Source organism: Schistocerca piceifrons, chromosome 3 (genome assembly GCF_021461385.2).
Source record: "Schistocerca piceifrons isolate TAMUIC-IGC-003096 chromosome 3, iqSchPice1.1, whole genome shotgun sequence".
Lineage (NCBI taxonomy): Eukaryota > Metazoa > Arthropoda > Insecta > Orthoptera > Acrididae > Schistocerca > Schistocerca piceifrons.
Window position 1 is genome coordinate 950567104 of NC_060140.1, and position 14155 is coordinate 950581258.

Genomic DNA, 14155 nt, shown 5'->3' on the forward strand with positions numbered 1-14155 from the left:
CAGAGCGTTCGCGAAGTGTAGCGGTCGAGCCGACGAAACAAACGGGCGCTGCAGCGAACTTGTGACGTCACACTTGTAGGCTTGTGCGCCGCAATTCAGAAACGCTTGTATGAATATCAAGAGGTCAGATGGAAACCAAGTTCTAAGCAAAGAAGGGAAAGCAGAAAGGTGGAAGGAGTTTATAGAGGGTCTATACAAGAGTGATGTACTTGAGGACAATATATCTCCTTCTTATGACTTCGTGACGAGTCTGCAGTCAAGAATTTGCTTTGAAATTCAGGGAATGACTCTCGTACAAGGTGAGCATCAGATTACCGCCTGGCTGTTTGTGTCTATATCTAAATATATACCTCGAAGGCAACATAAGGTGCATGGCAAAGGGTGCGTTGTCCAACTGCTAGTCATTTCCTTTCCTGTTCCGCTCGCAAGTACGCCGAGGAAAAAACCGCTTCCCCTGTACGAGCCCTAATTGGTCGCATCTTCGTGGTCGCGGAGTTACGGAAGGCATTTGTTATTTGATATTAGCGCCAGCCACTCCGTCCCGGACACTTTGAGGGAGCCGCAGAGTATTTGGCGACAACACCCTAACGAGGACTCGGTGGTCTCCAGTGGGGACGTCTTGCCCGGTGGCGACGCAATGAGAGCAGTTAGCGGAGACGTCGGAAAGGGGCAGCCCGCGCGGGCAGCAGGTTGCGGTGCACTCGCCTGCCTCCTGGCCAGGTGGGCGGCAGACGACGGCGGGGGCGGCGGCAGACCTGCAGAGCCCTTTATGGGTGCCGCCGGCGGCCAATTACGGCAGGGAGCGGTCTTCCGCCATTCATGCTCCAGCTGCTGGACGGATATGTCCGCGGAACTGCCCCACTAAAAGACTCCAGCTCCAATTTCTCTGTAACCTGCCCACCACCCGACAAGACTTCCTTACTTGCGTCACTGCACCTCCTTCAAAAGCCCTTTCATTTCAATTATACCGCTAGCCATTAAGATGACATAACCCCTGATGGACAGAAAATAAATCTGGAGAAAAGAGAACCACTTGTACGAACGTCAAGAGCTCAGACGGAAACCCAGTTCTAAGCAAAGATGGGAAAGCAGAAAGGTGGAAGGAGTATACAGAGGGTCTGTACAAGGGCGATGTACTTGAGGACAATATTATGGAAATGGAAGAGGATGTAGATGAAGATGAAATGGGAGATACGATACTGCGTGAAGAGTTTGACAGAGCACTGAAAGACCTGAGTCGAAACAAGGCCCCGGGAGTAGACAACATTCCATTAGAACTACTGACGGCCTTGGGAGAGCCAGTCCTGACAAAACTCTACCATCTGGTGAGCAAGATGTATGAGACAGGCGAAATACCCTCAGACTTCAAGAAGGATACAATAATTCCAATCCCAAAGAAAGCAGGTGTTGACAGATGTGAAGATTACCGAACAATCAGTTTAATAAGTCAGAGCTGCAAACTACTAACTCGAATTCTTTACAGACGAATTGAAAAAGTGGTAGAAGCCGACCTCGGGGAAGAACAGTTTGGATTCCGTAGAAATGTTGGAACACGTGAGGCAATACTGACCTTACGACTTATCTTAGAAGAAAGATTAAGGAAAGGCAAACCTACGTTTCTAGCATTTGTAGACTTAGAGAAAGCTTTTGTCAATGTTGACTGGAATACTCTCTTTCAAATTCTGAAGGTGGAAGGGGTAAAATACAGGGAGCGAAAGGCTATTTACAATTTGTACAGAAACCAGATGGCAGTTATAAGAGTCGAGGGACATGAAAGGGAAGCAGTGGTTGGGAAGGGAGTGAGACAGGGTTGTAGCCTGTCCCCGATGTTATTCAATCTATATATTGAGCAAGCAGTAAAGGAAACAAAAGAAAAATTCGGAGTAGGTATTAAAATCCATGGAGAAGAAATAAAAACCTGAACGTGGAGAGTCGCTAACGTCGAAACGATCCTCGTTAAAACGAGAAAACCAGTTTCTCGCCGCGCTCTGTCCAATGGCGTTATGGCAATACACGGCGCAAAAGTTTCTGCATCCCTTCGCTGCTGTCACCCCTCAGCTGAACTCAAACCGAAGTATGTATCGGAAATATTCCGATTTCTCCACTTGACTCTCCATTTTCTACCGTCCACAGCTCCACTCATTATTCCCAAATGACAAAATGACAGTATCTAATCTCAAATAGCGACAGTGAACTACAAGTAAAAAAAATGACAATCGATAAACAAACCCGTAGCAGTCGGAATACCAACATGCAAAACAAAAACACTGCGCTCTTACGCGCCAACATAATATTTTAGTTTATTTATAAATCACGACATACTCTGATTTAAATCTATAATTTTCTTCTTCTTCTTCTTCTTCTTCTTCTACCTTGCCTTTTCCCGTGTTTCTCTAAGATGTCGACATTGTTATATGGGTTTCTGACTGTTTGTGACAGTGGCTGGATGCCCTTCATGACAGCACCACTACCCCGAGGCAGAATCTCTGTATTCCATTTGTCTGAACCTAGGGTAAATGTCATGTTCAAGTGTGAGAACGGTTTCTAAGTGTTTGCGTACCGTTTATGTGAGCCAGGACAAGGGTACCAGCCCGGCGTCTACGTACTCGAATGCGGGAAACCGCCTAAAAACCACATCCAGGCTGGTTGGGTCACCAACCCTCGTCGTGAATCCACGTAACGGGTTCGTTTTGTGGTAGGTTAGCCTCGCCGAATCGCAAGAGCGGCGCATGAACAGGCTCGGGTGTCAGGGCGGATGATTTAAATCCTTAGCTGAAGCCATATTTGTACATGATGACCAGGAACAATCTGAAAAGCTTGTTAGGGACTTGCAGGCTCGGTTGTGCTGACAGATAACTATCAAGAAAGTATTTTCTATGTCCATCCTTTTAGCAGGAGGTCTCTGGGACGACGGCCGTTTGCTATCGTGACAAATAAAAACACCTACAACCGCCCTTATGATTTTATTTTCTTTTGTCGCTACCAGTTTCAACGCTTCAGTGCGTCATCTTCAGCCTGTTTTTGATGCGGTACAAGTTGATATGATCCCCATGCGTAACACATCAGTTGCCAGCAATACTCGATACGCAGATAATGTGTCAGCACTCCAACCATCAACTTCCAAGTTGGAGCACGTCAACCTGTACCGCATCAAAAACAGCCTGAAGATGACGCACAGAAGCGTTGAAACAGGTAGCGACAAAATAAAATAAAATCAATGCTGAAGGTGTTATTATTTGTCACAATTAAGAAAATAATTCGATACAATGCGCCGTTTCTGAGTTAATTAGTGTTGAAGTTAGCCAATCAGGCGGTTGCGGGCGCAAATTCATGCGGCCCGCCAACTGTGTACTTCGTTTGGTTTCCTAAAACGGAATAAGAAAGCGATACGAAATTTGGACACGGGGCCGTAGTAAGGATCGAACCCGAGCCATGGCAGTGAGTAGCCTCGTGCGCTATCGTCTACGCTGTGAGAACAACTGACACCAATTCTATATGGCGGTCCGCTTGAATTTTATTACGGACAACCGCCTGATTGGCTATCTTCAATGTTAATTAAGTCGGGCCGGCCGCTGTGGTCGAGCGGTTCTAGGCACTTCAGTCCGGTACCATGCAGCTGTCACGGTCGCAGGTTCGGATCCTGCCTCGGGCATGGATGTGTGTGATGTCCTTAGGTTAGTTAGGTTTAATTAGTTCTAAGTTCTAGGGCACTGATGACCACAGATGTTAAGTCCCATAGTACTCAGGGCCATTTTTAACCATTTTTAATTAAATCGGAAACGGCGCAAAATATCGAATTTTTTTCTTAAGAATTATTTCTCAGCACAACCTACCCTGCAGCACTCTTACAAGCTTTTCGGACTGTTTCTGACCACCTGAGGATGGCCTTCATGCAAAAGGCGAAAAGCGTCTGTGATAATAAATGTCAACATTGCAGTAAGCAAAAGGCGTGTGTTTGTGAAAGAGTATTGTGTGCGCAGAGATCTCTAACATGTAAATCTCTGTCAATTTACGCTTACACGTTAAGCAAATTCCGAAGCAACGCTAGTACATATTTGTGTCTGAAAACAAATTCGCATTTTCTAATGCAGCCAGCCGACTTACATGCGACAGCAGTACTTTCGTAACAAAAATATGGGTTATCCCTAAGACGTATTAGCATTATTTTTGGAGATGAAAGTGGCTGGGTGCTGCAGAGCGCAGCGGAATTGCGTGTCTGATGTTACGGAATCGCAGCGCCACTTTTAATAGTTGTGGGAAGTTTCACACTGGGCCCGCAACTTTCACACGGGCTGACCGCAGACGTGTATTCTGCTCTGTGACTCGTCACGGCTAATTTGCTTGCGGGAACCTGGTTTGCTGACTGCATCACTCGCATCGCGCGACATCGAAAGTAAAACTGTAATTAGTGAATGCGGTGCGGTCTCTGATTGGTGTGCACAAGGGCGTGTGCAGATTGTTCGCCGTCCTACCGAGCTGTTTTCACACGTCATCTAAAAGCGCAGGGGGGCTGAATGTTACTGCGGTCACTCCACAGCCGGGCGACTTCCAGTTCACTGTGCCATGTGTGTAACACACGGCACGACAGTCAGTCCTTTTGCAAAAATATCTCTATACAACGAAGATTAATTATTCCGTCATTAGTGGTGATGGAAGGTAAGCTCAAATAGACTGAATCGACTGCAGGTGATCGTATTGCAAAGTCTCTGTTTTAATAAATTATGCTGTTGCAGCATTACGACATGGCCACCTAATACATCAAAATTTCAAAATGAAAGTTGCCCGAAAAAAAAAAAGACACATCGAATTTAAAGATATGACATGCAGCAAATTGTCTGTTTATCACATACTGAAATATTTTAGGGGCGAAGTTCTAATAAGTGAAGAGTGTAGAATACAGCTATAGAGTGTGAAGATTACTACGAGGGCTGTCCAGAAAGTAAGTTACGATTGATGGCGAAATGAAAATCACAGTGAAAATCAGAAATGTTTCATTTGTAACAATTAGCTACAACTTTGAGCTACTTCTCTACGCAGTCGCCGTTCTGACTCAGACATTCGTCGTAGCGTTGTATCAACTTTCCAATACCCTCATCATAGAAGGCAGCCGCCAGTGCTTTCCGCCAATTCTCTGCGCTGGCCTAAAGCTCGTTGTCTGTGCCAAAATGTTTTCTTCATAGCCAGCGGTTCGTTTGAGCAGAGATGAAACTCAGTGGGAGACAATTACGGGCTGTATTGTGGGTAACCAAACATTTCCAATTGAAACGATGCAGGAGCATCTTCATTGCCCCTGCAGAATGAGGCTGAGAATTGTCTTGAAGAAGAAACCGCACGACAGTTATGTAATGTTGGTTGCATAGCCTCGTACTTGGCGGGAGACACTATTTTCTATAACACCTTTACGCGCTCACTAAGAGCTCAGGAATGAAACGAGCGACATAATTCTGCCTAGAGTCATACTAGAGACACTGCCCAACACATCTTTGCAAAGCTTTATCGGATTTTCATAGTCGTTTCCATTTCGCGACCAATCGTAACTTACTTTCTGGACAGCCCTCGTATTATCATATAAGTCAATTAGTCGCCTGAAAAGTCTGTTCGCTTTTCCTCCAAATCTTCTGCGGTAAGGTAGCAATTGTAATGTACAGGAATCTATCGCGAAGGACGTTTCTGTAAATAACCTGTTACGGCAGCGGCCGGTTAATGTAATCTGCTGATACTTTGGCGGTACGCATTATTGGCCACTTATGTACTGTAATTACACTGTGCCCTGGATTGTGTGCACGTTTTGCTTTTGCCCTGAACTGTTTATTGTAGCGCCGTAATGTTGATAAATGTCGGACATTAGCGCAAAGCAAATGCAATCCATTGACGAAGCTAAACAAAATTTTAAAATATAGGCCTCTGTACAGTTAACATTACTAGGGTAAATATTATTACTGTTACGCGCTGTTGGAACAGGTGCTTTCACTTGTTGCCTGTACGATTAAACCCACTCCAGCTTTCTGGCTGTTTGCTAGCATACCAAGGATAGTTCAGAAAATTTTGACTTCTTTAGAAGATATTTCTGGAATAGAAAACATTGCATGTGTCATATTTTGTAATTTTAAAATGGCTCTGAGCACTATGGGACTTAACTTCTAAGGTCATCAGTCCCCTAGAATTTAGAACTACTTAAACCTAACTAACCTAAGGACATCACACATATCCATGCCCGAGGCAGGATTCGAACCTGCGACCGTAGCAGTCGCGTGGTTCCAGACTGAAGCGCCTAGAACCGCTCGGCCACTCCGGCCTGCTTGTAATTTTACGTGATGGTGTTTCCATTAATGTAGAAGAAGTTTGTGATACCAAAATGCTACGGTTTCTACTATCTACATACAGCTGGTGTCATACTCGACTCCAGCTATTTTAAATACTTCCAGGCTCGGAAATGCAACTATCACTATGCATCCAGTGTACTGAAATTGGGAAGGAACAGAATTCTCATCCCGATTTGGCCACCCACATTTAGACTGAGAGCTTCGGTGTCACTTACTGTTTGCTTGGCAGGTCAAAGTGTGCAAGGGGCCAAACATCTTTCTCTTTTTTGGGGGGGTGGGGGGTAGAGGGGTGAAGAATGTGCCTTACGTAATACTTTCTTTAGCATTAGCGTCAGCTGTTTCGTTGCCTGTAATACCAAGACAAAGTTTATTTCAGTGTTGACCTTCCTTGAGATGTCACCGACGTAGCCAGCCGGAATGGCCGAGCGGTTCTGGGCACTACAGTGTGGAGCCGCGAACCCGCTACGGTCGCAGGTTCGAATCCTGCCTCGCGCATGGATGTGTGTGATGTCCTTAGGTTAGGTAGGTTTAAGTACACTACTGGCCATTAAAATTGCTACACCAAGAAGAAATGCAGATGATAAACGGATATTCATTCATATGTGACGACACTGAAGAAACTTCAAACTCGACTGACTCGTGTTCGACCACATCGGCAAAAGCAGGACGTTTTGCTGTTACACGACAGTGCACGACCACATGTCAGACAAAAAAACCAAGGAAGCGATCACAAAACTCGGATGGACGACACTGAAACACCCGCCTTACAGTCCTGACCTGGCTCCATGTGACTATCATCTCTTTGTGAAACTGAAAGACTTTGTTCGTGGAACAATGTTTGTAGGTGATGACTCCCTTGTGCACGCTGCCAAACAGCGGCTCCAGCAGGTTGGTCCAGAATTATACCGTGCGGGTATACAGGCGCTGGTTCCAAGATGGCGTAAGGCAGTTGAGAGGGATGGAAATTATGTGGAGAAATGAAAGTATTGTTCCTAAAGAATGTTGAAAGGTCTCTGTTGGATTCCTTTCATGTTAATTTCTTAAATCTGTTGTCATTTACGGCATAAATTCCACTTCCAAATTTACTGTGGTGTTTCTGACTATGTGGGAGGAGACTGAGCAGTGGAACGTGTTACTATGACATATAAACAAGAACGATCTGTCACACTACTACACTTTAAAACACAGTTTATATGTAATTCATGTCACACAGTCTCATACGGAACCTACATCCGCTTTCTTTTATATACTGTATATGATAAGATACTGCATCCTCCTTCCCTTCTGTGTGAGAGGATGAATCAGCAAATGTATTTCTAGTTGCATGCTTGATGGTAGCAGACAAGCCTGTCTGCTAGAGAACAGTAGGACCAACGTCGGAACAGGTAGCTACGCTTTCTAAAAGCAAAGAGGTTTCTATTCTTAGTGTGGTCCTGTCCGTCCCTTGTCATGTTGGTATAGGAAGCTGCCTCTCTGGTCACTTCTATTTGTATGTGTTAAGCACCTTCGGTAGGGGCCCAGGTCAGTCTGTCCGCGGCGAGCGTCTGAAGTGGTAAGATCTCTGGTTAAGCGCGTCTCTGCTAAGTCCATAGGACAATGGATTTCTTAAGTTCAGCCTAACTGAAAATTTAATCACCTGTATTTCAGGTTTAGATCTAAAATACCTAATGTTATCTTAAATTGCAACTCAGTGTAATTCGAGTGTGAAGTTCAGAATATCTTCTAGTAGTTGCTCTGTGACTACTTTGTGAGTAAAGTGGAACCATGTGTTGATGACCCGTAACTCTAAGATCATCAATCTTAAATGCGAATGTGCGTGTGATTATAACGTCTCGTCTTGACAATATTTTTCAATATAGCAACTTTTCTTTATGTTCAACCCATGTGGGGTGTACTTTGTGAGACCAGTATCACGTGCTTATACAATTGTTTGACCTATGAAGTTAATAGTAAGACGATAGTAACCAGTTCGAGGTTTTCCTTTTGTAAATTGCGTTTCGATGTAATTTATTTTAATTATCAAAGTTATTGTGGAGTTACACTCTTTGTGTAAACCAAGTTGGCCACGTGAAGCATGTGGTGTAATCATCAAAGTAGCCCTCAGCTACTCTTTTCGGGAAGATTTCACAGGGAGTTAGTATGAATTTAGTATACCAGTGTGTGGTAATTACATGACGGACAGGATTGTGCTACGAACGTAACTTCTTTGGGTGAAAATTGAATCAGTTGGTTGTGGTTAATTTCCTCTTGCATATGTTTCAAAGTTCTTCGTGTGTTATTTTATGAATGCAGTGTTGTATGCAGTCTCCCAATCTTGGTTCCATATTTGATGTGTTCCGTAAGATTACAAACTCACATTTTCACAATCCTAAATAAGGCACCAGTTTAGTTATGAATCAAGTTTGATATGCTGAAATTTTGACGGAACAATGATCAATGTTAAAATAAATGTCCAAATATAAACTGATTTATTTCTTTTTATTTAAATTGTCTTTATACAGGGTGATTCAAAAATGCATGTAAATATTTTAAGGGTGTATTTGTGAGGTAAATATAAGACAAAAATGTTCTATAAATGTTTTTCCATAAACGTTTAATTCCAGAGTTATCGTTAAATACGAAAGTCATGTCCGTATCAAAACGACGGCAGTGCAAGCAGCAGGATGCCATATTCTGGTACGTAATTCACATACGTATCTCCCAACAGTTGATTCGAAACTGCATGAATAGTGTTTGTTTTTGTTTGCACGTGATGTTTACTCCTACTGTACGGAAGATGGCGCTGATGTTGTTGGTAACGGAAAAGTACGTCCTGTCGTTCATTCATCGTCGGAAGGCTAAAGGTTTCGTGCACATGATGTACTCAAACAGTGAGTATGCTGATATGCACCTTGTGTATGGTGCAGCAGATGGAAATGCACTTGCAGCAAGACGAAGGTACAGTGAGCTGTTTCCAGGAAGACGGTTACCAAGTCATCAGACGTTTGTATCTGTGGACAGACGTATGCGGGAGTATGGCATTCGTCCTGGGCCACATTCAGGTCGACCACTTGAGCATGCAGTGAACGTCGAGGAACATGTTTTGGACCTGGTAGACCAAGATCCATCTATCAGTACGAGACAAATTAGTGCAGCTGTACGACTTCCACAATCTACTGTATGGCGGCTGCTTCGGAGACAACAGTTGCATCCATTTCACCTGCAAAAAGTGCACGAATTGACACCTGAAGACTATCCTCGCCGTCAGCAATTCTGCCAGTGGTTACAAGAGCGTCATTTGAATGATCCAATGTTCATTCGGCGGATATTATTCACAGATGAGGCCATGTTTACTCGTGCGGGTGTAATCAATTCGCATAATATGCACCAGTGGGCTGTCGAGAATCCTGGCGCGAGAATTGTGCGTGGATATCAACATCAATTCTCCATAAACATTTGGTGTGGTATTGTGGGGAATTACTTACTCGGACCTCATGTTCTGCCTCCAAGGCTGAATGGGCACGCGTACTGCGAATTTTTGGAGGGAGAATTGCCTGGATTGTTACAGGATGTCCCTCTTGCAACACGAGCCACCATGTGGTTTATGCACGATGGTGCTCCCGCCCATTACAGCCGCAACGTAAGGGCGTACCTCAATTCTGCGTATCCACATCGATGGATAGGTCGCGGAGGACCAATTGCTTGGCCAGCCAGATCAACTGACCTGAACCCTTTAGACTTTTATTTATGGGGCCGACTAAAGACATTGGTGTATTCTTCTGCAGTACCGAACAGAGAAGTGCTACAACAAAGAATTGAAGGTGGTTGTGAAATTATTCGTGGAGAGTTGAACGGACTGTGTAATGTGCAGAGATCATTGATGCGACGAGCACGGGTCTGTCTGCAAGTTCAGGGACAGCATTTTGAACATGCATTGCATTAAGATTTGTGCAAATACAGTACAGTACAGTACAGTCTGTAAAATGCTTCAATTTTCCTTAGTTATTGTGCATTGCTGTAGTTCAATCAACAGGACCTAAATTAATACAGTGTTCGCGAGGAATTGTTTCAGTTTGTTACGTCACGTTTATTTATCAGTTTGCGTTGTTAGTCCAAATGCACTGTAATTAAACTGTGAACTCTGGGAATTAAATACCTTACGTTGTATTGAATGTATTATCCTGTTTTGTTCATAACTCTGTAATAAGCCAAGTATGGAAAAAATTGTATAGAACATTTTTGTCTTATATTTACCTCACAAATACACCCTTGAAATATTTACATGCATTTTTGAATCACCCTGTATATATATATATATATATATATATATATATATATATATATATATATATATATATATATATCACCGGTTATCGTAAGATGAGTACTAAAAGATTATAATTAATGTTAGTCTGGTTGGGAATTTGGTAAGCTAGACTGGATACCTGGTGAAACAGTTGCTCAGTAATGCAAGGTTAACTTCCCAAGATAGCTCACGGCCTTTAACCCGCTTTTATTGTCTTGAATATCAGCAGCTCTTTAAGAACAATTTAATGCATCAACATTACAATGTATCCACACACTGTAAACCTTTCAAACATGTAGAATAAAAGATGGATTTAAAAAGAATAGTGTGCATTTCTTTCGGAGTGGCACTGGTATTTACAGGTGGTGCACCGTTGTACAAACGCTGCTCGTTCGGACCGCGTTCCCCGGCAGGTCTTCAGTGGCTGCGGCGGGCGCCTCGGCGCGGAAAGGCTGCCCGTCCTTGGCCCCGAGCCGCGTCACGGAAGAGGAGCCAGCAGCCAGCAGCCGGAAGGCCGACATTCGGCGGATTTTCCGCCCCGTGCGGCTGCGCGCAACTTGCAGATCCACGAGCCGCCCTAAGGAGCTTCTTAGCGCCGATACGATCTGAGGGGAGTTTCCCGCGCCGGCGGGGGTGTATAAGAGGCGGCGAGCCGAGGCGATAAGAGCGGCCCGCGCGGGCAGACAGCGTAAACACGACGGCTGCCCGTAACGAGGGCGGCTTCCGCCCGACTGCCGCGCGTCACACTGCACTGCGCATTCACTGTGGCCGCCCCACCCCACCCTACCCAACTGGGCTCTCGTACGAAGCTCATCGGATGAAACTTTCATCTACATCTACATACATACTCCGCAATCCACCATACGGTGCGTGGCGGAGGGTACTTCGTACCACAACTAGCATCTTCTCTCCCTGTTCCACTCCCAAACAGAACGAGGGAAAAATGACTGACTATATGGCTCTGTACGAGCCCTAATCTCTCTTGTCTTATCTTTGTGGTCTTTCCGCGAAATATAAGTTGCCGGCAGTAAAATTGTACTGCACTCAGCCTCAAATGCTGGTTCTCTAAATTTCCTCAGTCGCGATTCACGAAAAGAACGCCTCCTTTCCTCCAGAGACTCCCATCCGAAATCCTGCAGCATTTCCGTAACACTCGCGTGATGATCAAACCTACCAGTAACAAATCTAGCAACCCGCGTCTGAATTGCTTGTATACCCTCCCTCAATCCGACCTGATAGGGATCCCAAACGCTCGAGCAGTACTCAAGAATAGGTGGTATTAGTGTTTTATAAGCGGTCTCCTTTACAGATGAACCACATCTTCCCAAAATTCTACCAATGAACCGAAGACGACTATCCGCCTTCCCCACAACTGCCATTACATGCTTGACCCACTTCATATCGGCCGGCCGAAGTGGCCGTGCGGTTAAAGGCGCTGCAGTCTGGAACCGCAAGACCGCTACGGTCGCAGGTTCGAATCCTGCCTCGGGCATGGATGTTTGTGATGTCCTTAGGTTAGTTAGGTTTAACTAGTTCTAAGTTCTAGGGGACTAATGACCTCAGCAGTTGAGTCCCATAGTGCTCAGAGCCATTTGAACCATTTGAACCACTTCATATCGCTCTGCAATGTTACGCCCAAATATTTAATCGACGTGACTGTGTCAAGCGCTACACTACTAATGGAGTATTGAAACATTACGGGATTCTTTTTCCTATTCATCTGCATTAATTTATATTTATCTATATTTAGAGTTAGTTGCCACCAATCACAAATCTTGTCCAAGTGCCACCTTTAAAAGACGACACTTGTCGCTTCCGAACCCACTGCAAACAAATCCCTGCCGTCTACATTACTAAACGGCCAACAGCGGCCACAGTCCCAGTTGCAGGTTCCCTTTGTAACGGCTTTCTGGAGCAACACAAGTGTTTTTCTTCTTCAGTACCAGAATAGAAACCCGGCGTTTCCCAGGTATTTATTTATACCACGCAACTTCTGGCCTTCAACTTAACGTTTATGACGTCGCATTTCCTGTACTATGTGTCGCACAGTGACCTAATTTTGTAGGTAAATTCAGTGGCACTTGCGGATACTGCCTGCAAAATATGTTGCGAATATAGCGGCAGCGAAGCAACAAATTCAAAAATTTTTGGTAACATTTTCGGAGAACAGCATCCTGAAAAACAAAAGCACTCCGTCGTCAGGCCACGAGTGGACTACCGGGACCATCCGACCGCCGTGTCATCCTCAGTGGAGGATGCGGATAGGAGGGGCGTGTGGTCAGCACACCGCTCTCCCGGTCGTTATGATGGTTTTTTTTTGACTGGAGCCGCTACTATTCGGTCGAGTAGCTCCTCAATTGGCATCACGAGGCTCAGTGCACCCCGAAAAATGGCAACAGCACATGGCGGTCAGGATGGTCACCCATCCAAGTGCCGGCTACGCCCAACAGCGCTTAAGTTCAGTGATATCACGGGAACCGGTGTATCCACTGCAGGAAGGCCGTTGTCAGCGATCCTGGAAGCTATATAAAATTAGTGAAAAGGTGTCTAGTCGCAATGGTTATTTTATTTGAAATGACCGGTTTCCGCGTAGTCTTAGAGCGTCTTCAGAATAGCACTGTGAAGGATAGAAATCGTGCTAGTCGCATAAAGAAGTCGGTGTGTTAAAATAATTTTTACATATTGAAATCGAATAGTAGCTACCCATCAGCTACAGCGGACGATGTCCAGAAATAGGAAAACAGATTTTTAAATAATTATAATTGCTCACTATTTTTAACAACCCATTCTGTCATATAGGCGCTACTTTTTTATAATTATTCGCTTATAGGTAAACTGCATCTTCAAATGAAACGTAATCTATGTAAATCGTTCCTCATTGGTTGACGCTCAGGTCATACAGCACAAGCACGCCCTCATCAGATCCACATAACACAATACAGCCTGGCCAGCAGTAGCAGTTTCAGCGACTGACAGTTGTCGTCATCAACTTCAGCTGACGGATAATGAGTCTTCGATTTCAATAAGTATAAATTACGTTATTTTAAGACACTGACTTCCTTGTGTAACTAACACGATTTCTATTCTTCACAGTGCTATTCTGAAGATGGCATAAGCTAAGGCTGAAACCTGTCATTTTAAATAAAATAACCATTGTTATCCATAAGCAGACAGTTTTTCACTCATTTTACGAAGTAATAAATTTAAACGCCATGCATGATGCGGTCGTTTTTCATGCATCTCATTCTTTATCACGCCATATCTTGTTAACTACGTGTCGTACAACGATTTAATTTTACACTTACATTCACTGCTCTATGTACATACTGTCTGAAAAATGTGACGCCAATACAGTTAGTGGTTCAGAAGTAATAAATTACAGCGTCATGCCTCATGCGATACTTTTACTGCATGAACAACGGAAAAATTTTGAGTGATAAACATTTTTCCTTTCGGCATTTTGTAAGGATTGTTAGCGAGAAAATTTTTTTAAGTGTTTGAAACTATGTGTAAAGCTTGTTGGAAGAGTGCTTGCATTCTGAAATAC

At 44.2% G+C, this 14155-nt stretch overlaps 1 protein-coding gene across 1 annotated transcript in view; it reads right to left on the reverse strand.

The window, feature by feature from the left end:
• LOC124789261 (serine/arginine repetitive matrix protein 2-like) overlaps positions 1 to 11129 on the reverse strand; it is an 88244-nt gene extending 77115 nt beyond the window's left edge. The window contains exons 1-2 of the mRNA XM_047256558.1: positions 10992 to 11129; positions 590 to 828 (exon numbers count right to left, since the gene is read on the reverse strand). Of these exons, the coding sequence (XP_047112514.1) occupies positions 590 to 828; positions 10992 to 11129 (377 nt within the window). The remainder of the gene's footprint in view (positions 1 to 589; positions 829 to 10991) is intronic.
• Positions 11130 to 14155: the final 3026 nt, after the last annotated feature.